The sequence below is a fragment of the Hyposmocoma kahamanoa genome, unplaced genomic scaffold (assembly GCF_003589595.1).
Source record: "Hyposmocoma kahamanoa isolate Upper Pololo Valley unplaced genomic scaffold, ASM358959v1 62, whole genome shotgun sequence".
Classification (NCBI taxonomy): Eukaryota; Metazoa; Arthropoda; class Insecta; order Lepidoptera; family Cosmopterigidae; genus Hyposmocoma; species Hyposmocoma kahamanoa.
Window position 1 is genome coordinate 18,355,323 of NW_020653850.1, and position 27,954 is coordinate 18,383,276.

At 35.6% G+C, this 27,954-nt stretch overlaps 1 protein-coding gene across 1 annotated transcript; it reads right to left on the reverse strand.

Annotated features, from left to right (window-relative positions):
- Positions 1–3,322: 3,322 nt before the first annotated feature.
- On the reverse strand, positions 3,323–18,118 carry LOC113229597 (solute carrier family 22 member 12-like). Its single transcript, XM_026463251.1, has 4 exons — positions 18,112–18,118; positions 11,016–11,414; positions 5,985–6,166; positions 3,323–4,457 (listed from the first exon to the last, which is right to left on the reverse strand). Exons 2-4 carry the CDS (start codon positions 11,398–11,400, stop codon positions 4,305–4,307), a joined length of 720 nt encoding a protein of 239 aa, XP_026319036.1. The 5' UTR covers positions 11,401–11,414; positions 18,112–18,118; the 3' UTR covers positions 3,323–4,304.
- Positions 18,119–27,954: the final 9,836 nt, after the last annotated feature.

Genomic DNA, 27,954 nt, shown 5'->3' on the forward strand with positions numbered 1-27,954 from the left:
ACTCGTGTCCGCCATCTTGGATTTAGAAATGAGTGCCATATTCGTAACGAGCATCCCCAAACACCTCGAAAAGGATACCCATATAGCATATTTTGAAAAATCGTGTCCGCCATATTGGATTTACAAATAAGTGCTATATTCGTTTTTCATCGACAAAACCGAGCATATCTGTAGGCACCTGATCGACAATGTCGGGCAAATCTGTAGGCACCTTTAACTTAATGATGAGTTAAGCAAGATACAATTTCCCCACTTTTGAGGGAAATGTTATTCCATGGCATCATTATTTGTATATTTGTGTGCGTGCCGACGAGCGTAGTTACAAGTTGCTTACGCCTACATGAATTTGGTTTTTGCCTCACTTGTGACAGTTCGTTTGATATGAAACTATCATTCTATGCGTTATTATTCTAAGATTATAGCGTGTCAACTCTATCTAGCGCGCCCGAAGCGTACTCGCAAACTTCCTACCCGATATCGCGACGACCACCCATCCTGAGTAACTAGTTTAGTCTTTGCGAATGTAGATGGCGCTTCTCGCCATCGAGCCTGTTTTGCCAAATATCACTTTTGCATGACCAAATATGGTGACAATGAAAGGACTTCCGGTAACTTCCGTTTTATGCGTGATTACCGACTCGCACCCCCACGTGCCCCAATTAGTATCCCTGAGTCCGCGTTTAACACTGGTTGCAGTTAGAAGTAGTTTTTCATGTTCCTTCCTGGTAGAAGTAATTACTTACGTCGTAGTATCTGCATAATATCTCTGTGCCCTCTCTGTTTTTTTATACTAATAATAATGCATAGTGCTCTACCGACTGACTTACTTATTTAGCCTGACCATAATATTTATTTTTTTACAAAAGTAATAACTAACGAATTATTGAAAGTTATTGAGTGAAAGTTGCAGTTTATGATGTTAGTAATACAGTCCTGGGAGGTTGTTAATACATATTTGCAACTAATCCTGTATTATAAAGCACATTTGCTCAAATGATCTTTACTCATCCAATTGAGATATTATTAAAAAATGTTCGCTGTGGTTCTAATATAATAATTTTCCTTTCCTTGATTTTTTGTTTTATAATCTCAAGTAACGAGAATGTAGTAGTAAAAGTAATCTTAAGTAAGACGAACAAGATCGTGCACTGATGGTAAGCTACACGCCTGTCCATAACAGAGTTGCAGTGCCACTCATGAGCTTTAAATCGCAAAGATCAAGAGAGGCACCTCCACTGCGCCCGTCACCCTGAGACATAAGTTGACAAGTTCCATGTGCCTGTAATTTCGCCAGCACCCTTATCCTTCATAACCGGAACACAGTAATGTAAATTACTGCTTGGCGACAGAAATTGGTAAGATGACAGTACTACCCTAGACGAACTCTTTCACAAGGAGCACTACTGCTACTAAATATTTCTTTCGTGTTAGGTACAATTCTTATCATAACTTACTATTTCTATTAAAACCTTGGTTGCCTGAATTATAATTATTGTCCTGAATAATAATTAATTATTGCCCTAAAAGATTTTCTATAATAAAACTCGCCAATAAATTCGGTTTATTACCGAGGTTCTTTATTATTTTCTATCAAAACATAATGAGAATCAGAAAAATTTAAATTGAAAACAGCAAGATCTAATATAATCAAATCGTCGGGGATAGTGCAATTACGCTTAACTAGCATTGGATTAGGAGTTTCCATATTAGCCAAATCAAATCCGCGTATATATCGTGGCAACAACGCGTAATTTACAGGAATCTATTGTTATCAGTCCGTAGACAACATAAATTAATGCTTAATGCGCAACAATGAAAGTCGTAGCCATTAAAATAAAAAAGGAGTAACGTTAAATCCCTCTCCCGTAAAATTTGGATTAGTGCAGATACACGCCTTTTACCAATGCTACATACGGATAATTGCGGAATTGGAAATAAATAAATGCGGATTTGCGCCATCCCCGATGAAATGTCGGTTAAGCCGTCGTATGCTCCCTCTTCTGAGTAAGATTGAGTAATATTTCAAAAGCCAACATCCCCTATTAAAAGTGGTAAGATTTATTATTTGCACCGATTTATGTCATGATATTGGTCGGAACAGAATAGTTTTCAAACCATTGTTTGAAAACTATTCTGCGAAATCATTACTGCGCTCCGATTGGCCAGTCCGAATTCGAAACAATTGACGGGTGTCATCCACTGTTTTATTTCAAATCGACCAGTTTAACTTGAACTTTGCTATAATGGACGATAATTAAAAAAATACATATTTAATTACCGATGAAATGTGATTCCGTTTGTTTTGTATTTAATCAGATGTTTTGCAGTTTTTCCCACACCACCGAATGGAACAGCTACCCATAGTTAGAGATATTATCTTTATTACAATAAATAAATAATATTTTTGGAAAATACGGAGACGTACACACAGGTCAGTTTTTAGCGCTGTACTATTTCAGCTTTCTAATTTGTGATTTCAGCGCAAACGAGAGTTGATATTTAAAAGTGGTATAAGTCCCATTTTCCTGATGAGTTGCCAGGGATTGATGAAACTTATTTCGTCTCTATTTGTGGTTGTAGACATGGATCCCATTGACGTTGGTTACATTCTAGTTTTGGACTATGTTTTTAATCATCGTCGTTTTTGTAAACTGTGGGTACGTCGTAAAATATCGCTACCGACATTTTTCTTACTAATCAGCGAAGGTAGTTCCGCATAAAGATTAGAGTGTTATAAGGTTATAAGAGTGTTTAACTAGTTTTTTGCTTATACAGACGGCACGTGCGTTACCGAGACGGCTCGTTTTTTTGTCCTATTGTAATCGAAAAATAAAGCGATAAAACTAATCGATGCAAATAATATAACATGTCCATAACAGAGTTTTTTTTTAAATACTAATAACCTCGCTGGACTATATTGGACTATATCTTATTTATTATTATTTATTTATTTATTATATTACTAACATCATAAACAACAACTTTTATTCCATGATTTTTAATAATTCATCAGATTTTACTTTCATACTAAAATAAATAGATTTAAATAGACCACTCTAAACATTAATAACTTTGTGCAGGACAGGAGTGGGAGTCGTCGCGGTGGCGGAGGACGCTTACACCTTAGAAGTTATTCTAGATGTTAAAAGTATTAAATAGTACAACAAAAATTTAAAAGTTTATTTACGGTAAATTTGTTATGTTTTGTTAAAAGTCATGTAACAAAAGTTGTTGTCTTAGATGTAATTAATTAAAAATAGACCTGCTGCGTACATGCACAGAACAACTATTTCTTTAATATCTCTCGCCAATCTTCGTGTTTCAGGGGCTATCGTCGGATTTCTATCAATTGCCCTTTGAAGAAATAAAAGAATAGTTCTGAATTAAAATTATTATACATAGTTAACAGATAGTAATCACATGGAAATTCTGGTGCATTCGGAAATCCAAAGAGTGTCGAGGTATTAATGAATATTTACAAATGCTTTGCTCTCAAAAACTTTGCCTAAGCCACACGATGCGTTGCGACGACGCGGACGTTGTGTTATGACGCTGCGTTATACAGACATCACATCGAGAGACATCAGAGCATATCTAACTACATATAGACGGATATTGATCCGTTGCACTGGAGGCAATATTCGAACAAAAGCTATATATGCTATACGTGCTGTTGACTGTACATATAAATTAGAATAACACGGTGCGTTGGCACGGCGCGCCACCGCAAACAACTTAAGGGAGATGCAACACGGTGTTGCGTCGGCGTTGCGTCGTCGCTACTGCGTTGGTTTCAAACGACTGAGTGCCACACGAGCTGTTCCGTTGACGCGCGCTGTTTGTGACGCCGCATTGTACTACATATAAATCAGAACGATATGCCACACGGTGTATTGAAACAGCACACCACCGCAAGAAACGTAGTAGATTAAAATCGTACCGTTGCGACGACGAAACATCAGTGTGGCATTGCTCTTAGTATACATTGAAATCATAGCGTTGCGATGACGCAAAACCCCTAGTGGTATCGCTCTAATAAGTGTTAAAACACTATTTTAGTATTTAGGATATATTAGCTATTTCTACTAAAATCAGTGCATGAGAACACGAATTACTTAAGCAATGTTCTAAAAACTAAGATAATGTAAACCGAGCATGAGACTAAGTTTACACGTGTTCCCTGCAGTTGGTTACCGTCGTACGTGCCGCAGTACGCGCTTACCTTAAGTCCTATATAACATCGATCCAATGCTTATGCACAGACGGCCTAAAAGCGAAGACCGACCAGTGGAAATCAAATAAAGCTAAGTTGCCGTTTTTGCCTTATAGGCTTCGACTTGTTCAATAGTATCGAAGAGAGGCATTGTCTTTGTTTCAGGTGTGAAAGCAAGAAGGGATCCAGCCAGTATTGCTGTTGAAGAGAACAGGATGGCTGGGAGTGTTGACATTTCTGTTGTCTGAAAAAAAGAGACAAATAAAATTAAATATAAAGTCGTAACATATAGATCGATACATAGTTAGCGTATATAGTCCCACTGCTGGGCACAGGCCTCCTCTCACGATGCTGATGGCGATGGCTTGAGTGTAGTTCCCATGCGGATTGGGCACTTTACACACATTGCAGACGTGTGCAGGTTTCCTCGCGATGTTTTCCTTCATCGAAGAGGTCATGGCAAATTTCTCACATATAAATTCCGATATATCAGATATGTAAGCCCGGATTCGAAGACACGACAATCAGTTTTGATTTTATTATACCCCACTTACGCTATATACACACTCGCGTTATGTACTTTTGATTTGCACATGTTTTAATTTGTTCTTGTAGTCTGTCTTTTTTGAAGACGGAGTAAAATTACATTTGCAGGGTTGCCAATTATCATAGAATTTTAAATAGTTATGTAGATGTTGTCAATAATTTTATCGATAGATTGTAATGGACGATAAATTTTGCCAGAAATGACTGAATTGTGAATGTTACGACGTTCTAATGACTACTAATTGCGTTATTGCCTTCTTTATTCTTATTTTGACAGTTGGCCTACTGCTATCGAGATCAATTTTTATTCATGAACATTCCGTTTTGATTATCTATACTCAATAAAATTGAAACACTTTAAAAATATGCCCTCTCTATGTGTTTTACACACACATAATTCTAAATATAGTGTATACCTATATGTATGAATTCACAAAAATTGCCAATTCAAATGAACTTGTGCTCAGTAATTGGATGAATAATCGACGATGATTCAAATGAAACAAGTTCGGTTATTTATCTCCTAACCGCGACCAATATTCATTTGATAGTCGATGGAATATTTATTATCTGCAAGCACTAGCTGCTCGCAAGCGGGCAACATTTTTGCGCAATGAACTGTCATTTTACAGACTATAATAAAGTTTATTTATATTTTATTTCGCTTTTTATTGAGTATCATGATGTCTTACTATCATTATGCTCATTAATTACTTGTACCTACACTACTCACTCGAACATGCGTCTGTATGCCAAACTATTAGGTTTCGAGTTCCGTCAGAGTGAAGGAATCTTCCTTTGCGTTCGATTTTTGTATTAATAATTATAACAAACTAGTGAAGTAATTTCAGAAAAAAATAATTAATATCATGGTAGTAAAACATCAATCTTCTTCACTGAGATACATATTGCCGTTGACTTTAAATTTACTTCTGTCAACCAGTTTCATTATTATCTTATTTATTAAGACTTTTGTCGCCTCGTTCATTCCTCACGACCCGTAGACAGCAGCCCTTGACCTCTTTATGGCGGCTCATTTTCATATTATTTTTATTTGTCAACTATTCTTGGTCTTGATCTCCTTTTTTTTCCTTCTATTTTTCTGTCAATTATAATTTTAGTAAATTTGTTACTACGTAACAAATATCTAAACATTTTCCCCTTCAGTTTTCTATTGTCTTTAAAAGACTTCTCTCTTTCCTAAACAAGTGACCAAATTACTTACCAGAAGAGGTGTGAGCGGTGACAACATACTGCCAAGCCTGGCTACTGTATTGCCGCATCCCACAAGAGAACCTCTAACGCTTGTTGGAAATAACTCCATGCTGTATGTGAATATTCCAGTAAAACACACCACAACGCCAAATTTTCCGAGTAAATAGAGAACTATTTTTAGCCAGGATATTGCTGAAATAACAATATTATTACATTTGAAATTCAATTACTGACTTTCAAGTTCTGTGATATTATCGTCCACCTTGAACGTAATATTCACATATTAGAAAGAGGAAAGAGGGTACCTCCATACAGGTCCCATTTAATTTTTAAGAAAATCATCCGCCTCTAAGGGCAGCTGTTCACGCATGAAGATTCATTTTTATAAATAGCGCCTAAATTTCATTACAAGGAGCAATTATTTTTAATGGTTGATTTTGCTATTCTCCAATTCACGGCGTTTTTCTCTCAATATACTTTGAGTAGAAGAACTAGGGGATGAATCCGGGTTTGGGCACTTTCCGGTAACCGATTTCAATAAAACTTGATAATTATATGTAATTCCACGTACTTTTGAGGTCGGTTTTTTTACTACTCTGTACTGAGATTATAAGTAACATGGTTAGAGTAAAAGATTCCAGTTTAAAATTAAATTGCAATAAAATTAAAAGCTGACCATAACTATTTTTATCTACACACATATCATAAACCCTCTATGATGTGTTCAAAAACCGCAAATTACGACCAGCATAAAGATAAACTGGTTTGTTAGAACAAATTTCTTAACTGTGAAAATGATGAAAATCGATGTTATTATAACATTCAAATTTTGAACACCTCTGGAAAACAAAACAATTTGATTTGATCTCAATTCTAATATCAGTCGAGATGAAGTTTTATTCGAAATGAAATGTTAATAGCAAACAATTTTGACAAATTTTACTCGTTACTTTATATCGAACGATATGATAGTTGGGGCCGACTCTAGTTTGTCTATGAATTAAGTAAAAACTACGGTTATGTGATATGCGTGAGAAAAGTTTTTATTTGCCGCCATTTCGCCAGTCGTAACATGCGGTTCCTGAACACATCTTAAATAGCTTTTAATATGTGTATAGATAAAGCAGTGTATGTACCTGTACATAATTAGACATTAAAACAGTCGTGTTATGTTTTTATGAAACTCGTCATCTTAATGCCTTTCATTATGTAACAGTCACATAAACTACTATAATGTTTGCACCTGTTACCCAGTGATACTCCAATTCTTTATTTGAATTATCTGACACGGTTTTGTTCGTTGTAGCCGTACTTAGAAAACTTAACCTCAACTTTCAACATCATATCAAATGTCAATAAAAATATTTAATAAGATAATTAACATAAAAAAAGACATATTATTTTTATATTATTTCTATTGTTTTCCATCTTGTAAAATCATTTTATAAAAATTAAAAGAATTCCTTTTACAAAAACGCTACTACAACGTTAAAAGAATTTTTAGAAAGTAAGTAGAATGTAAGATTTTTGTTTATAATTCAAGTTTAATTTCCGATTTTCTAAGTTTTTTTTTCATTTATTCTTCTCTAAAATGCGTATCTCATTTGTTATTAATTCTGATTATTACTTTAAATAATTTTCTTCAACATCTTAAATTTAATTTATTGTGTTTTTGTAATGACCTTATAGGGCTTTTGCAGAGAACTTTACTGCCACTAGCTCATAAGAATTTATTTGCTGCAACATTCAAGCTATAAAGATTATGACTATGACAGTTTTGGACTGTTTAAATGTAAAGTTAGTACGTTTTAGAGTTTCTCAGAAGAAATTGTTTCGACCGTTTTCATTAAATTTGAATGACTCCAAAGCTTACATTTAAATAGTACATTATGTATTTAGAAATTACTAACGAGGTTTTATTAGAAGCCCGAAGCCGAATGCCGAGGGCTTTAATAACTCGAGTGTTGTATCTTTTATCGTCCGTGATACACACAACCTTTTGTCATCACATTTGCGAGGAAATAAATACTTACAATGTGTATGTATTTATGTATGTATGTATGTATGTATGTGTATGTATTTCTTGTATGAATAAATATGGTTCATAACACAACAATTATAGATTTTGCAAATGGCGGGTATTTTATTATTATTTTTATCAACAGATGGCCAGCTAGCTATTCTTCCCCATAGAATACAACTCGAACTAAAATGTTGTAAAAAGTAAAGACGCATACAGCCATGAAGGATTGTAAAACAATTTGCTAAATTTTTGTACAAATAATAATTAAACTAAATTATAAGATATTCTTAATAATAAGTATTATGTTTAATGTAAGAAAGTTAGTTATGCTACAAATTAAAAAAATCCTTACCGAATAAGGCTGCAAGGGAAAGAAAAAACGCAAGAGGGTTTTATTTGGTGCACTATCAAGTTAGCCATCATGTAATCATATTATTTACGAGCAAGTGTGATGAAAAAATAGAACTACTGAGAAATTTTTAATTTGAAATATCATTGTCATCATATTATTTTCAAGTAGTAACTAATGTTACTACTTGAAAATAATATGATAGGTAATCCTACAGCAAAACTGGGCGATATTTTTATCTTACGACTGTTTTTTTTTTTAATTATTGCGCTCCCGCTGCCGCCCTGCAATCGCAGACAAACTGCCGCTGCCGTCCAGCTGGGCCATCACCCGCGCCGGCGCCCCGCCTCCAGTTTTTTTGCGACGCAACCACGTTTTTTATTTTATTTATTAAAAGTATTATAAATATTCACTAAATCTGTAATTTTTATAAGTTAGTGTAGTATACTCATATATACCATGGCGTATAATAATCTAAATTTAAAAGATTTTATTGTTACATTCATAGGTAAAGACAAAGCTAAACGTAGTAACGCTCCACAAAATTCACGAATTTTTTTAAAGTACATTATATATAAAGTATAAGTAAACGAACGTTACTCGCAAGTGTGATGAAAAACATTGTATGCCACACGGGCGTAATTACAAACGTTCGAGCTGTTAAATAATTCAATATAATATTTTATGAAAACAGGTTGCACAGAAGTTGTCATTTAACAAATTAAGTATAGTTTCATTGTGTCCGGCCAAACGTACAAACATATTAAAGGTATTGGAATGGAATGAAATGGAATGGAAGGAATTACCCTCATTTTCTTCCACAGACTATGCTAGGTGTGACAATGTTCTTTTTATTAATATCACATGCGCGAGCGCATAAGGTTGCCAGGTCTTAAAACCGAATAGCCAGACAGACCAGACAGTTTAGCTGGACATTTGGATAAAAAGGCTGGATATTCTCAGAAGTCCCGGATTCGATTCTCGGCCGGGTCAATGTAGAAAAACTAATATACACAAATGATAGTCTAGTTTCTTACTTTGGGAGAATTTTCAGAGCAAAGTATGTGATGTTGTTTAATATTTATATTTATTTGTGTCATAGTTTTAACACGACATTTTTTTAAATGTAAAAAGTAGATTTTATCATTTCATCGAAAATCTTGGGAAATTCTAATGAATTGTAAATCTTCTTAAATGTAAACTCAATGAAATTGAATAAAGAAGTAAGTCTTCTTTATTATTTATATTAATCATCTATTAGTTATTACATCGAGACGCCCCGCTCGCCCAAACGACCACGTGACTGGTCAAATTTTCAAAAGTCAATTGGTCAAAAGACACCGTTTAATATGGCCGGATACGCATCCAAAAAAGCTTGAATATGTCTGGTTTTATCCGAACGTCTGGCAACGCTACGTGCACTCATGGATATAAAAAGTAATAATAATTAAAATAATATTATTTTTACTTATTATAATATTACTTATTATAATAAGTAAAAATAATATTATCTGTCAATAATAGTTTAAGCACGGTAATTGGTAATTTAATGTTACACTGTTCATAACATAGATTTAGGTACAAATCTATGGTTCATAATTGCATACTTATAGCCTTTATAACACATTTTTTTTATTATTGGTTCACTTACAATTATTACAATGTAAAATACTATAATTTCAATTTGGTGAAGATCTTATCTAAATTTCACAAGTACTTATGAGTGGACACAGCTTGCAAAATCAACGTGAAATTGAAATTATATAGAATTTAAAAACAGCAACTTAAATATTTAAAAAAAGAAAAAAGTTATATAAGCAAAAACAATAAATACAAGTGAACAAGGGTCTCGGACAGAATCAAAGTAGACAGGGGGGAAAAAATTTATTCAGGTTTAATAATATAATACTATTGCGAAATTTGTGCAGAGCTGCCAAAATATTCCTTCGGCGTCCACAATAAAAAAGGATCACTTCTATCGCAAACGCGACTGTGCTTATTATATAGTCTGCAGAATGTAGTTAATGGTGCAAAAATGTTAAATAATAATAGTGGACGCGTAGGCGACAATGCTTTTTGGTGAAAATAGTGCAACTTAATAACGTTGGTGTCTTTTGTATGACAAGGCGAGTTAATTGATCGGCACTTCAAAACATGTCCAAGTACAACCTCTTTTGACTCAAAACCAACTTTTTGTTTCGCTTGTCATAAGCCTTCCCACGTCGTAGCGCTACAAAAGCATGGCGTTGCAAGACATGTTGATATTTTATATAAGTATATTTTTAATTTATTGGAGTTAACTGACTTTTTTAAATTAATTGATGGTCAACTTTTTGAAAATCCTAATGCTTCTGTTATGAACATCAATTTCGTTAAATGTATTATTATTAATGGATTTTTAACCTATTCAAAGGTGATCGCTTGCCAGCATTTGGTACGACATATTATTATGTTATAGTAGCAAACAGGAATAGTCCGTAATGAACGCATGTGGACTTTGCATGATATACTGTTAACAATATCAGAGCAACAATATCTGCTAATGCATAAGCCATACAAAGTCATGCACTCCAACTGCTGACGCCTGGAGTGAAGATCTAGCAAGTTATATTTTTCAAGTTTTTTTTAATGACCTGTTTGGTATAGTATAGGTTTTAATATATACTTACAGTCTGGCGTATATGCCTGGCACACAATAAACAGAGCAGTTGCAAAATACGCATATTGCAGTGACACTCTTCGTCCAAACTTTATAAAAGTAAAATACGCCAATATGTCTCCGGGGAATGACGTCAGAGATACTAAAGCAAAGTTTGTATATTTATTCCCTGGCAAAAACACGGAGTGCACCATCAATCCGCAAAATATGAAACTCGCGCTGAAGAAACATACGGAGGTAACCAACAAACGTATAACAATCTCTTTCGAATGCATTATTTCTCTTATACTCTCTTTCTCTATCTGGACTTGAACATTGAATTTCAGCCTTAAATCTTCATCGCTTATTTCGTCAATTTCTTTCGTAGTGACTTTCAGTTTATTCATTTTTGACATTTTTTTAAACGTTTCTTTGGCTTCGTCCATTTTTCCTCGTAGCATTTGCCATCTTGTGCTCTCTCTTAACACAAATGCGTAAAATACAAACAAAATTAATGGAGCATAAGCGACAATTATCAAAGATTTCCAATGTTTCAGGCCCATGGCGAAAAATGCAAAAACCACTTCCCCGAAATAAGTAGCATACGAAAAAATTACTCCCGCCAAAACTCTTTTCGATTCGCCGCCGACTTCTATCACTAAAAACATAAAAATTTTATGTTTAGTTATTTAATAACACATAAAGTTAATACAACAAGCGTGCAAACAAGCAAATTTGTTAATTGAATAATATAGAATCATGATTTGTTTTGTGTATAATGGCACGTAGGCTTAAGTATATTAGGAACAAAATTTCTTCTATATACACTTGCTTTGAAACATCAACTGTTTTGATCCAAGCTAGAGACTAAATTTTTGCCAAACAGGTCTCCATTTGTCGCAAGGATCCTCATTCTTTTTTTAACCAACTTAAAAAAGGAAGAGGTTCTAAATTCGTCTTTGTTTTTAAAATTTTTGTGTGCATGTTACGCGATAAATCCGACATTTGTGTACAGATTTCGATGATTCTTTTTCATTGGAAAGAGGGTACCTCAGTAGGGGTTCCATTCAAATTCCACCTCTAAGGGTGGCAAATTAGGAGAATCCGATTTATTGAATTTCACCCACTTTCCGTTATTTGAAGTCAATAGGAGTTGGCGTATAGATGTAATTCCAATGAAAATAAAAACAGCGAAAACGGATGAAACAACTTTTGAGGTCAGTTTTTTTAAATAAAATAGTTATAATTATTTATGATATCAAATGGCGGACGAATAAATCGTGCGCCTGGTGGTAAACAACACGTCTACGTATAACAGTTGCAGTGCCATTCAGATTAAGCCATTCAGTTTCAAAGATTTCGATACCTCCAATGAACACTAGGCTAACTTTATTTTTTGCTCATTTTCTGTTTTGTAAACAAACATAACATTATACTCCCTGAATTTTGTAAAAAAAATACAGAAACAAAAAACAAAATAAAAACAGAACAAGAAAAATTAAGATGTCGTAGTGTTCAGTGAAGGGATCGATTTTCGGGGCACTGTCTTTGTACCCGTCTCACACATGATGTCGATAAGACCCATCCCATGTGCTTGTACTTTCAGCGGCACCCTCTGTTGTTAAATGATACACGTTGATTTAAAACTTACGTAAAACCACACAGACCGTGTACAGTCCGGAAGAAAAGAATGATTCCAAAAATTCCACAACTAAATACGCATAATAGTTTGATAGGAACATCTTCGTGACTCCAATAGTGCCTCCGACAGAACATAAAATTATTGTTGGTTTTCTTCCTATCCTGGAAAGAATATCATTACTTTGTTTTATTACCTTGACTTTATTTTACACATTCCAAATCTATCAAATAATTTTTTTTTTAATGATACCAAGGGACGGGAAGAACAAGTCGTGCGTCTGATAGAAAGCGACACCCCTGGACACGAGATCTACCACGAAATACGATACTACGAGACTGCGTCCGCAACGAAGCTCATATGTACTACACAAAATATTGTCAGTTTTGCGATGAAAATAATGTCAACATTCTATAAGGTAGCAAGCTGTTGCTGCATTTGACGTTTCGGAGTAAAGTATCCTCAAATACGTATTACGTCAAATTACAATCTTCGATCGTTGCTTCGTATTTCGTGGTAAGCCTCCTGTACCGAAGGGCACTGCATTGCGCACGTCACCCTGAGACATAAGTTGACAAGTCCCATGCGCCTATTATTTAATTAGCACCTTTACCCTTTAAAACCGGATCGCAGTAATGCTCACGTTACTGCTTGACGGCAGAAATAGATATGGTACTAGTTTAGTGTAGCAGTAGAGCTCCTTGTGAAAGAGTTCGTTCAGCGAAGTACTGCCACCTTACCTATTTCTGCCGCCAAGCAGTAATGTGAGGATTATTGCATTCCGATTTGGGAGGGTAAGGGTGCTGGTGAATTATATGATTTTTAATTCGGGACTTAAAAATCAAATATAAAACATGTTTTTATACGTGACTAAGTCCCGAAGTTAAAAATCAAATAATGTGTGATAATCGTGAAAGTTTAAATCAAAGGTGCTGGTGAAATTACGGCACACGGGACTTATCAACTTATGTCTCAGGATGACGGGTGCGGTGGCAGTGGCCATAAGATTTATGCGTTTTAAGCTCTGAGTGGCATTGTAAATGTTATGGACAGTTGTGTCGCTTACCACCTGGCGCTGGCTTGTTCGTCCTGTCACTTGGTATTAAAAAAAACAAAAACACTTTCTTGGACGAACTGTTTCACAAGGAGATCTACTGCTACAACAAACACAATTCGTAACAAAACACTGTTCGTGACATCTATGTTTACTACCTCACTTTCTTCTCTCATAATTATCATTATCAATATCATCCCTGAAATATGTCTACTTCTGATCATTGGCCTCCTGTATGGAAAGTCACAACAACCTCTACATGCAGAACTACACCTCGCAATCCTATACTTGGGACGTACGACTTTCCCACGCGTAATCCTATACGCTCTTGATCACGCGCGATAGAGAGATGTGAGGGCTATTGACAATGACATTGATCAAGTGCCAGATTTACCCGTTGCCTGGTCTCAAACTACGGAATTTCCTGTACTATGAGTACATTGAGGCACTACCCGTAACATCTAGACCAGAGTCAATTTAGAAAATTTCTCATTTCCCAAATTGATCCTACCGGGAATTGAACCCGGGACCTTTACATCCAGCATTGATATTAAGGATTTCCGAAATAACAAAATAATCACTTACTTATCGGATATCCATCCAGTTAATAGCATGGTGGCAATCATACCTGAATTGTGAACGCTACCCACCAGAGACGCTTTCCAGGCTTCACAACCAAGATTTAGCTGTAAAACAACGACCATCAGAAACAAGAAAATAGATTCACGTGTTCGTGAAAATCCTATACGGCTTTCTAGGCAAGTTAAACTTAAGATCATTTTTTACAAGGTGGTTTAAAGTACAATTTAAACTTTAAATGTAATTACAGTCAGTAAGTACTGACACTGTTAACAGTGCGTAGGATCTAAGCTTCAGATTATCTTACCATGAGTGACTTGGAGTTTAAATCATAAGTGAAACATGAACTGTGCCCTTGTCCGTTCCTTACTGTACATAGGTACTATAAACACTTAAGAGGCTATACTACCTCAGCTCGAATTCAAAATTTTCCAATATTAATACGGTTCTTTTTGCTTGGGTCGAGCGGCAGGGACACTGGCTTATTTCCATTGACTTACAATTATCTTATTTCAGAAATATTTTATTTACACACAAAATTAAAGCCATTTGATAAATGTATGTATATCGTTTCTCTACAAAATACTTAACAGTATCGTTGATTCACCAACCTGTTATCGCAGGTTATTAGGTTAATTTTATAAATAAAGCTCGTTTACCAGCACGCCCCCAACGTAAAATAAAAATTTTCGTACCACCACGACTCCGTAAGAATTATACGAGACTCAGTTATTTTCATCGGTCCTTATCATTATATAATAATACATGTGTTGTGACACGGATATGTTTGGTATCTCATTGAACAGATTTAAGGTAAGCATCCACAACAAATTATTTATTAGTAATGATACGGCTTAGCGTCCTAGTTGGGACAGTCTGTCTATGAGCCTGAAGCCGGTTTACATCCCGGTTAATTAGTTTTGTTTTAATTTTCTTTAGTTCTAAGTAGTAATTTGTCTAAGCACCCCTTAGACTATGGAAACGACATATTATGTTGACATATATAAATCAGACGTTATTTGTATATGATGCATTTCGACGTTGAAAACATAAACGTGTTATTGTCTTTGTTTAACTCTTGCGTGCCGTCTCAAACCAAAAGAGTTAGCATTATATTGGTCTGTGCCAAACACGGGAATCGAAAATACGTAACGTCATCTTAAATGCCAACCGTGTCCATTTCGCAGTACATGAGGTACATGATACGGTTGTCAAAGGGAAGTATATCAAATGTCAAAGCAAATGTTTTCCAAGTGGTTTATTGAATTATTTGCATGTATTGTAATAAAATGGACAAAAATATTGAAAGTGAGAACAATTAAGTATTAATAAAAATTCGTCGCTGCAGCATTACGGGATGTGGCATTTGAAAACGCGAAGATCGACCGAATGTAACATTATATAGGCACGTGTTATTTTTCTGTCTATAAATCACACAAAAGCCCAAATATCTCATGTAATATTTATTGACATATTTAAGAAGTTTATTCATAAATCTTGTCAAATTTTGCTTTGGTTTCTTCAGATTGCCTGTTTGTTTGTATATTTTGATGATTGTTATTAACGATTATTTTGAGATAGTGTTGTTCTTGGAAGCGTACATATAATCGATATTCTGTTATTAAAATAATTCACTACGAGATTTTTATTATTTTATTATTATTGTTTTTACTGTTTCAAGTCTACCTACAAATCAAAAAAGAAAAAAACATGGTTAGAAATCATACCGCCGTATAATAGTGCCGAATATAAACATTCAATCAAAGACCATTTTCATTTATTCGCTTCATTTTGAAGAGTCAAAATTTTAACATAACTTTGAATGTAACTAGATTACATGATAATGCAATTCCATCATTAGGTGTATTGGTAAATATTTTTATATTTAATTTAGATTAGAAACAAGACTCATTTACTAGGCATTCTCAGTTCCTGAAAACAAAATTATCCATTCGTTTCCGATTTTTTCGCACTGACAACTGTAACTACTAAAAATTCTTATTTTGTAAAGCTAGCAATACATTGACCATGCTGGTCCAACGTTGCCGGGTGAAGGCCAATACCAACGTATAGACAGCCTATTTGCCTTGCCTTGCCTTGCCATCGTTCGGTGTCACTCGCCTAGCTGACCCAGTGAAGGAGAGCACTAACGTGTTCGTTTGATGTGGCTTGTCACAACTTGCAGTCCCTCATGACTACTTGTCTCACGTCGTAGAAGTGTTGAATTTTCTGTACAAACCAAAGGCGCTCGGCCAATAGTAGTCAATTGATTTTGTATAATCAGACATTTGCATGCTATTTAATATATGGGAAACATGTTTATACTAACACTGTCTCTTGGTACATCTCCTGTTATACCATGTTTTAAGCAAATAAATGTATGATAATAATATTATTATTGATAATATTAATATTTTCATTTATTTCCAAAATTAAATGGAATCTTGATGGAAGATCACTTAAATCAGTCACTGATATTAATTCTATACCAATGCAAAAATACAAAAAAGCCTACACTATTTGGAATCTGTTTAAAAATTTGTCTATGAAAATATGAATCTTGAGGTTGGAAATGTATAGGAGTTATATTTCAAAGTTTTCTCTTTTTTATATACTCTCAAATTACATTTTTTCTGTGCAAATTCACTTTTCGTAATATTTGAGTATTTGTAAACGCAAAACAATAAATTCAAAATTTCATGTGACATTCCCGGATATTCCCATATAACCTAAAATATTCCCAAATGGAATATTGATATACTTTAATTAAATGTTTGCATGTCGATAATGACTTATCGATAGATTATGGTACGACACTAAAGAAATCCGCCATTTGTTCGTTCAATTTTTGTTTAATATAAATTTTTGTTTGATATAAAAAAATCATTGGTACATATAAAGTACCTATTGAATACAGCGGTTTTCTTGTAAAATTTCAATGTAAGTTTGTGTTTTTATTTTATCGCGAAAATTTTTAGGAATTGTGTTTTCACACCATACAGCATCCAGTCTATATCGTCAATTTTACTATATATTTTTTCCAAAGTGATTTATTCAACAGTCAAAGTGTTATGCGGAACCAACCAAAGCCATTTGAGGTAGTATACACTCTTAAGATCGATGTTCGGACGGAGGGTTGCGACACACTGGAAATCTAAAATAAACCGTAGCGAACTCGCAACGAGATACCCGCGAATAGTCCCAGATTCAACAACTACACCTACTCACATATCTAAAAAGAGTTTCAACCGAACGAAATGTTTTTTGTCCGACTGAAATACCTCTTACTAGACAATTAATTTTTCTCAAACATGCTCGGAAATGTCATTACTTTCAAAAAACGAACACGGGAAGTTAGTCTTTAGTATTTATGGACCGTGAGACTTAATCCCGGCCCAGGCCGGGAAGTAAGCAAGAAAATCCATTACTGTCCACTTTTCTAAACTTTTAAACCTAGATGAGCTATGTAAACAGGCAAAGGAATAACTCATAAACCCAACTGTCCAGTGTTAGTAATTGCGAGAATTAAAAATACCTACGTATACCGCTTACTTAAAAAAAAAGGCGGTAAAATAAATAAAGTGCTTTGGTATTCTTTTCTGTCTTTTCGTCTTTTTTGTGTTTTCGTCGTGAAAATGAGTGAGACGAGCGGTAACGAAAATGCAGTAAGATTGTACTCCTCCTATTTAAAACTTGGAAAACTTGTTGCAAGACAACAAGAGGAAAACAAGATACATGAAAACTTATTAAACTTTCTATCAATAGCAATTAAGGTAAGGTTTGTTCGTATATATATCGTAATGTGTAACATTGAAGGATACTAGTTCCGATAATGTAAATAAGCATAAATCAAACCTTTGTTTCAGGTTGCTCTAATTTTAGGGATAAACGGTGCGAGCAGGAGTACAGAGCTCACAAATATCACCACAAAGGATATAGAAAATCATAAATATATTTATATAATATTATACTTTTAATATTAATTAATTTTGTTTTTTCTACTTTTTTTGTTACACATCTTCCTCTCTTTAGTTTTTTATTATTTCCTCACATTGTTTGAGAAAAGCACTATACTCGCCTTGGCCGGAATGGGTATTGCTTGACTCGTAGCAACTCACTCATCCAGCAATCCCTTACTTCCCGGCCTCTGCAGTAATATACAAAGAAATTGTAAATTTATATTATTTGACGTCGCTGTATTTCTACAATATTTTCATAGTCAGAGTCATATCATTTATTGCACTATGTGGTACAGAAAAAGGTCCTATAGTTATTAAATATGCTCTAACATAAACCCTGTACCTTACTTTACTAAATACATAATCTATTTTCATAATAAAAAAACTCATCAATCAATGAGTTTACCAATTGATTCCTTTTCCTGAAATTATAGTCTTATTTAAATAATGAATGTATTTTCTTATAAATATACAGATTTTAAATATATTGAATTTAAATTTAAAATATATAAAGAAACTGTTAAACCGTGGTACGTGGTAAATGAAAACGCAAGCTGTGGCTTGTATGTTTCGTGTTGAGATGATGGATAAAAGAGTGAGCAAGTTTTACAATTTTACTTATATACTAGAGCAAGACGCTTTCTGGTGCCCTGGATATACATTATAATAGATTATTCGACTAGCGCCATCTAGCAAGCGGCCACAGAACTGGGTGGTTTGTCTAGTTTACTAGGCAACTAACGTAAGACACCGCGATACAGTGCCGCGGCGTAGTGTTAGCAGACGCTCACTAGGTGGCGATGCTAACAGAAGCAAAATGTTTAAACAATTATGTATTTCTTTATTTTAGACATAGACATACTTTTATTAGCTCAGCACAAAAACACAAAACCATACTACTTACTTATTTGACATATAATAATTACAATTAAAATTACTGTAAAGATACAAAGTCGATAGTATAGTATGGTCAGCTGTAGCGTCATGCCAACACGGGTCTCAGCATAATATGCTGCAGTATTACCACAACGATTATTTTCAGTAAGCCCGTAGAGCTCGACGCCAGCAATAAACGCGAAAAATTATAAATACTGCTACATTTTTTTTTATATTCTAATGTAAGTGTGCATTTGACCTCCATCTCACCTGATGGAAAGTGATGAGGTCGACGATGGAGCACCTAGATAATCCCTATTCACTCTCGCCTTGAAAAGTTCCAAGTTATAACGTTCAGGGAACAAGTCTGCAGGCAGAGAATTCCACTCCAAAGCCGTTCGCCAATATTACATTTGCTGTTATTATACATATTATGATTAATACGTAAAAAATGTATATAAAAAAGCAAGGTAAGATAAATTATGATAATATCAAAATTCTTACTAAATCCCAAATAGAATGAGATTATAGGGTTATACCCCGTCAGCAAACCTTTATTTCGAAAATGCAGGAACAATCAAGTGACGGACGGGACATACAAGCTGTGCGCCTGGTGTTAAGGACATGCCCATCCTTAGTAATTGCAATGCCTCTCAGAGCTTTAAATCGTAAAGATCTGAGGGGCACTGCCATTGCATTTGTCACCCTGAGAGCCTGAGACATAATTTGACAAGTCCCACGTGCCTGCAATTTCCCCAGCACCCTTGCCCTCCAAAGCCGTAATGCAGTAATGCTCACATTACTGCTGGGCGGTAGAAATAGGCAAGGTGGCAACTACTTCTGGATGAACTCTTTTACAAGGAACTCCAATGCTAATAATTTGTATTAAATATTCATTATTATTGTTCATATTAGTGACCATTATATTATCCATTGACGATGTATTTCAAGTTATAATATCGTTATATTGATAGTTCCTTGACCTCGCAAAAGCCTTTGACAATATAAACATACCAATACTTTCAAACAAGTTAGAAGTACTGGAGTTAGAGGAATGCAGCTCAAACTTTTACAGGACTGTCTTTCTGACAGAAAATAGCGCGTGACGATTGACAAAACTATGAGTGATGAATTACCAATTGAATATGGTGATCCTCAAGGAAGCATAATAAGATCAATCCTATTCCTTGTCTATATTAACCAACCATGCGCTCGTCCCTCCCTGGTGGCAAGATCACTTCTTACGCCGATGATACAGTCTTATTATTCAGCGCCTCAAGTTGGAATGAAACATTTTCACAAGCTCAATTTGGTTTTAACACAGTAACCGACTGGCTCAGAGCGAATGCCCTTACACTGAATACTAGCAAAACTAAATATATGACTTTCTCATACAATATCTCCTCACAACCTTCTGAGAATGTTTTTTCAATAGTAGCTCACCATTGTACAAGCCCTCGAACTCATCTAAACCTCTGTGCTTGTACAGCACAAACGACATTAAATATTTAGGTGTCATAATTGACAAACATCTAAATTTCAAACACCATACTGTAGCGCTTACTTCTAGAGTTCGAAAATAGATATGTTTAAAAAAATTTAAGATATGGTAGCAGCGCCCTTCTCAAATCAGTGTATTTAGCCCTCTGTCAATCATTGCTACTTTACTGCATTACATCCTGGGGCGGTGCACATAAGACCACCCTGATAAACCTGGAAAGAGCGCAGAGAGCTGTTCTAAAAGTCATCAACTTCCGTCCTTTCGATTATCCAACCCGCAAACTCCTAAACGAGTGCGATGTCCTCTCGGTTCGGCAACTGTTTATCCAACAAATAACTTTAGAAAAAGCACTCAATTACTCCATTTGATTCTGTTACTTTAACCAACCAAAGACGACTCGATACCTTTTCATCTAGTGCACAACTCCGCACAGCACACTCGCATAGATTCTTTTGCTTCCTTGGTACATTTCTTTACTTTAAATTAAATTGTAATTTGCATTATTTCGCCATGAATAAAATAGAATGTAAAAGGACCGTCAAATTGTGGCTTAAGAGTAAGACTTACAATGAAATAGAGGACTTGCTGGAAGTTGTTCCATAATTACAATTTGTAGTTATAAATAGTTAATGGTATTTAATGGTTACCTATATAAATAGGTAACCATTAATTTATAACAATAATTATTTTATTGTTAAATATAGAAAATCTATTTTTAAGCTGTAATATAAAGATTTGCATAAAAAGATGCGTAAAATACAGGTATATATTTACTTAGTTTATCGCAATTACACATTAGATGTTTTATAATTTAAAATAGCTTTACTATGAAGAATGTATAATCTAGATTCCCCTGTTAATTCTTATTTAAATACTATTATAGCTTTACTTACATTTGTTTTTACTTATATTGTATTAGATTAAGTTATATTTTTTTTTTTTTTTTTTATAATAACGCTCACACTCAACATAGCCCCGCACTAGGGAAACCCTGTGTCGCGGGTGCCATGGACACACACATAGACAACCACAAATTACACCCAAACTCACGAGAGAAATAAATGTAGGCCATACAAATATTTCTCCCGGCCCGGGAATCGAACCTGGGACCTCTGCGTGGCAGTCTGGCATGGTAACCGTTCGGCCACAGAGGCAGTTGAAATAAATTTACCTTTATCTTATCTTTAGTATGACATAAATGACAGAAAATTCTATTCTACATAAAAGCTATAAATAAATGGTTTTGACTTTGACTTTGACTCTGAATAGACATAATGGAGAGATGATTTGCAAAATCGGTGTGAATTATGCGTGTGGTTTGTGTAGTAATTACATCGCAACCTGTACATTATCTTTCATTGTTGAATAATAGACCTTACTATTAAACATGATTGCCATAATCGCTCACTACACTTAACGCGCAAGTAGACGTTCAAGTATATTTAATCATTTATTTATAGTTTTTTTTTTTGCTCAATTTTTATTAACTACAAACCGGCAAATAGTGGCGGAAAGTGATTATCGTCGCTTATTGAAATTTGCAATACTAAAGATGTATTTAATGTCCCGAATACGATGCCCTCGACTCCCAAGTCTTCAATTCGAAACACAGCAATACTGCTTTACGGGAAATGTGGTCAGGGCCGTCGTCGTAGAGAAAATGAATTTTTGTTCAGATTTTTTTCAGACTGATATTGCACGGGTAGAAAACTAACCATCGCTATTATTAATACAAAGATCGAACACAAAGAAAAATTCTGACTCCCGCGGGCGGGACACCTCGTACCACTAAGCGAACCACTGATAGTACGGTGGGTATTTTTAAGTTTCTACCGTACTACCATAGAGATGCCTTGTTGACTGGACCCGAACCAATTTCTGCTGCCATACCGGGGCCAACGCTCTTAACCAATTAAGCTTGTGTTGATGCGACCCCTTTCATCGTCATCCCACCTTTTTATCACCCTTTTCTCTGGTTCCTGAGCACTTACTTTGAAATTTTGAATTGTTCTCTAGTTCCCTTTCTTCATCACTCTTGCTTTTCTTCGTTCTCTCTCTACTAAATTTCCGAAGCGAGCAGACGTGCTCGACTCCATACAAAATTCTCATCATGTGTCACTCATATTAAATTACAATCAAAATTTGTTATATACGTTTTAAAACGATGTGACGTGTTTGTGCACATACATGACACACATTTCCGTGGAATAGTTCAAAAAGTCGAAGCTACCATAAACAGTTCCTGATGCGTCAAGAAATGATAAACCTTTACAAGGACGTCACTTCCGGCTCTCATAGCTACACTACAACCTACAACCTACAGGACATGCTGATACGGGGCCAGAGCTTCGTCACAAGCTATAGACCCTGTACAGGCCAGGAAGCATAAAATTCGTTAGATCTGTTGAGTGCTGACCCGCTCGAGAATGGTGTTCAGGAGACCGATGGTATCGGTCCGCTCACGCTGTGTCACTGAATGTGCCAGCTCGCGCAGGTTAGTCTGAAAACTCGACATAGACATCTGACCCCAGCAGCAGCATTCTAAACCCGTTCTTATACTGTATCCGTAGGACACCCAGTGATCTACGAGTGCACTTGAAGACTGCACGTGTAGAAAGTTTGTATATTATAACGTGCAAACCTGCGCGCCAGCATGTTGCACCTCACTGATAATGCCCTACCCTCTCTATGTCCAGGGCTACTGTCCATGTTGACCCAGTACCCAAGGAATTAAAACTTCTTGACTCTATTTGGAACTGTTCCTCCAAACGTAGAAAAGACTTTGACGTTTTGTTTCCGCCTTAAAGACGATAAATTGATATAAAATGGTTCCAAAATAAAGCGCTTATTTAAAATAAAAAGCTTGGAATAACGATTATGGTAGTACCTATGTGATCACAAATGTTATGACGTCAAAACAGTAGTTAAAGCAATTTGTAAACATAGTTTTACATTCACTAAATATACTTTAATGTTTTTTTTAACATCCGCCATTATCAACAACTAAACGATTCAGTCAAGGTCACACATTTTAGAGCATCACAAGTTAATGTCATTCATTAAGTACCTAGATAAAGAATTGAGGACGATTTTAATAAGAATTACTCGCGTATGAATAGTACGAGTCATCGGATCACTGAACTTGTCGGTGTGCAACTACATGTATATAAATAAACACCATTTCCCTCCCTAATAATAAAATCCATTTTAATATAGATGTAGTTATGTAAAAACTTTAGACAAATAAATAAAGCGTTTTCGTTAAGTACATCCCCTTTCCTTTCTACATAAGTTTTGATCATAGTGACCCTCCCTGCCGACGCTTAGGGTGTACGAGAAGGGTACTATAACCTGTGCAAGCACAGGAACCTTCTACATTCAGGTCCTGACCCCGGATCAGCCAGTGTACAGGGTTGTCACAGACCGTTGTCACTGACTTCATCCGATTCACAAAAGGTTAGTGCCTCGAGAGAGCCGCCTCAGATGCACGTACATTAGATACCCTCCTTATTTTCCAGATAAAGACCGCAGCAAAAGGCACGCAGATCTCCCGACGCCGAGATGTCTCTCCAGTCCCAGAAACCTACGCGTCTGGAGGCACTGGAGAATGTCTAGCTCATCCACTACTAGGTCTCCGGGCTAGTACTGGAGATGACGGTCGCAGTGTCCTGTGACAATGTCCGAACATAGCTTCCAACTTAAAAGGCAACTCACGTGCCCCGCGCGTCTCCTCGCCTTAGGCCCTCGTCGAGATCTGCGCACGAGACAGACGCCTCGGCCACACACCACCGGAACAGACAAACATGTCCGTCTCTGCAGCTACAAACATAAGCCCCGGCGAGTCCGTGTCCAGAGTCCGGGTCCGTCAGAGACGTCCGTGAAGGCGTATTACTGACGAAGGGCTTGGCCGGGATGCCTGCTGTACCCTGGTCTTACCGGGGAGCTCGTAGTCTCCCCGGATCTCTCCACCTCTGGGGTCAATAGATAGGGACAAAAAGGGGAGTTCATTAAGTACAATGGTAAGCGACACACTAGTCCATAGAAGTTGCAGTCTCACTCAGAGCTTTAAATCGCAAAGGTAAAGGAGCACTACCACTGCGCCCGTCAACCTGAGATATAAGTTGACAAGTGCCGTAAAATGCCTGCAATTTCACCTGTGCCCTTACCCTTCAAAACCGAAACGCAGTAATGCTAACATTACTGCTTGGCGGCAGAAATAGATAAAAGGTGGTACTCAGATTACAAAACAATGGCAGACGGAGCATACGCAACAAACGAAGTGAAGCCACTTTTCATTTATTGTGTGCGTGACAATTAGGAGGGGCACTGTAGGGAAATGCGCATTTGTGTGCGTGTAAGATGCGAGATGCTGCGAAAAAACTCCCGTATTTTTTTCTGTTTCTATCTATAATACTGTTACAAACTGGAAATGTTATTTTTCAAACCTAAGGGATAGTAGGATATCTAACAAATTATATGCAATTTAAGTCAATATTTAATTGTTATTATTTGATTTACATCACACAAAGGAAATAATATTTTATTAAGATATTCTAAATGGGAACTTTGATAGTTCAAAATATTTTATTACAATCACAGTTATACAATATCTTAATAACCTTTATTTTGCACACATTTTTATAATATTATTATTTCGCGTCTATACATCGAGCATTCGTTTCTAATTTTGATATGTAGCGCAATCCCACCATCAAATACTTTTCTATTAAAATTTTTATTAAACTATTTGTAATCAATTCCATAGTATTGACGATTATGTTCTAATTTGACAAAAATTGTTTGTTTTCCAATAAAACTCTAGAACCTGTGAAATTATGTATCATCACAATCATTTTTTTTTATTGACACGTTTTCTTACAAAATCACTCTGTTACATGTGCACATAACAATGAAAGTTCTCTGTATCTATAGGGCTAAACTTTTAGCTGTATTTGAAACTTTTCTTTTATGTAGTTACATTATGGCGATTAGAGATTAATTTGAGAATAATTTAGATAAATTTGAGTTACCTAAAAAACAATTTTGGATCCTTGTGATTGGACCATTCTGTGCGTGTATGCATGCATTATTTAATTTCTATACAAAAGTATAAATTATTCGATGCTCCTATCACCCATGCATATTTACATAATTCCTTAAAATATGTAACTCATTGCGATATAAACTGGCAACACACACGACTTATGTCGACGTTTTGTGTTCCGAGTGAATCTCAAAAAATATCGGGTGCATAAATTACAAAAAGGTTAAATTAACAGTAGTTAATTGCGAAAAGATATTCCACCTTATTTTTTTTATTTTTGGGAACTACTTTTACAATGTTTAAAGACACAAGACGGCATTTTTAAACATAAAATAACTAATAACTCGTGACGTGCAAACAGTGCAACGCTGAGCTTAGTACCCAATATAATACTCTTACTATTACTTTACTTACTTACTTACTATACTGACGAGAGTTTGTTTTGTATTCGCTTTTAAATTTGTATTTGTTTTGGTGGCTTCACTTTCGTGTTCAGCGCGCTCCATCTGGCTATTGTTTTGTAATTTGAGAAGTCGTAGTACAAAAACTTCGAACACATAATTAAATAAATATCGTAAGGATATTTTATTCGGACAGTTAATACCCACTTCCTCGCCATTGGAAAAGAGCCACTAAGTTCCTCCAGAAATAATTCAATCTTGAATGATTACTGAATCATAACATATGTATATTAAAGTTGTAGCCTAGCCACAGATTACTTAATACTTACTACGTAAGCCTAGCCTTAGCGAAAACAAAGGTTCGGTACACAATTTATTTACAATTAAAAACGAAAAGTCTATAACAACAAAAAATAAAATATAAAAAAGTACAATTGTACTTTTTAATTAAATTAAAACTTAAATTATTTTTAAATTGTTCTTTTTTTGTGGGTTTTATGCTAATTAGCAACAAGAAAGACAATCTAGCCCCAAAAAGACACATGAAGTTCGCGTTCGCATGTATTTTCGTTTTGAGAAATATGATGGGAGTAATGACGGGACAAACCTAACAATAGTGAAGGAAAAGGGAATTCGAGAACGATTCAAAATTTTTAAAGTAAGTGGCCAGGAACCAACACGAGGATGATATAAAAGATGGTCAACATTGCCACAAACTTACAATTAAAATTACTGCAAATGGAGACTGGATCATTCATTGTCTGTGGACATATCATGTCAACTGATAATGTGGCTGCATTACACCCTGCCGAGTAAAATTACATGCCTTCACTGAATTACTATTCAGTGGAGGCTGTGGTTATCTATGCTAAACCACTTCTTATAACAAAGTACATCAATGAAACGTTGGACTAATAACAGTAGTTCCAATAAAGACTGGTCACTAGTGGAAGTTAAATGAGACTTGTCGGATCATAACTGGCTGTCTTTAGCCGACCCCGGTAAGATTGCTTTACCCACATAAGTACATCCTACATAGCTCCGCCACACATCCACAGAAATGCAGCAGCATCTTGCGAGAGTCAAAATGGCCACCGACACTCGGCGCCCTACGCGCGGTCACAGAGACTGAGGACCCGGAAAGGTTTCGTCAAATGTGTCGATCCTCTGAGCATTGAGCCGGCTCTGGCAATGTGCAATCTCTGGCGAGAAATAGTACCACCTACGTTTGTCCCGCCTTCTGAGAGTCCTCCCGAGCACGAATTACCACGGCACATCTGGAAGTCTTTAAATAGGTTTCGAACTCAGGTTGGTCTGAGTAAGAACAATTTGTTCAGGTGAGGATTTTTGGATGGTTCTAACCTGTTTGTGCGGTGCGATTCAAACGGTGACCCATCTCATATCATGCCCTGTGTGCCCTAACACCTGCACGCTTGAGAATTTAATGGCAGCTACTAATGACGCGGTAGGTGTGGCCGAGTGCTGGGCCACAATAGTATAGTATATGCCATCGATACGATAAGACGAAGACTGGTGAAAGTAGATAAGTAACACTACTTACTTACTTCTTTATAATATTACAAAGAGTATTTTCTTAAAAGAGGTCGTATGAACCCTTGAGTGGTGAAGGTTTCAAAATTTTTATTTATTACATTAATATTATACGTAGGTACTTTATTATTAATTAGTACGTTACCTACTAAGAATCAATCTTACCTACAAAAATCGACCAATGAAAAAGTGAAATAAAAATGAAACTATTTTTTCAGATCTCAGCCGTCAGCCGTGGTTAAGGTACCTGCAAAGAGTCCGACACGTCGGTTTGTTTGAAAAAACAAATCGCAATTTTAAATCCGAAAAAAATGTTCTAATTTTCAATGTAGAGCAATCGTGAAAAGCAAAAAACTCGAAAAAGAC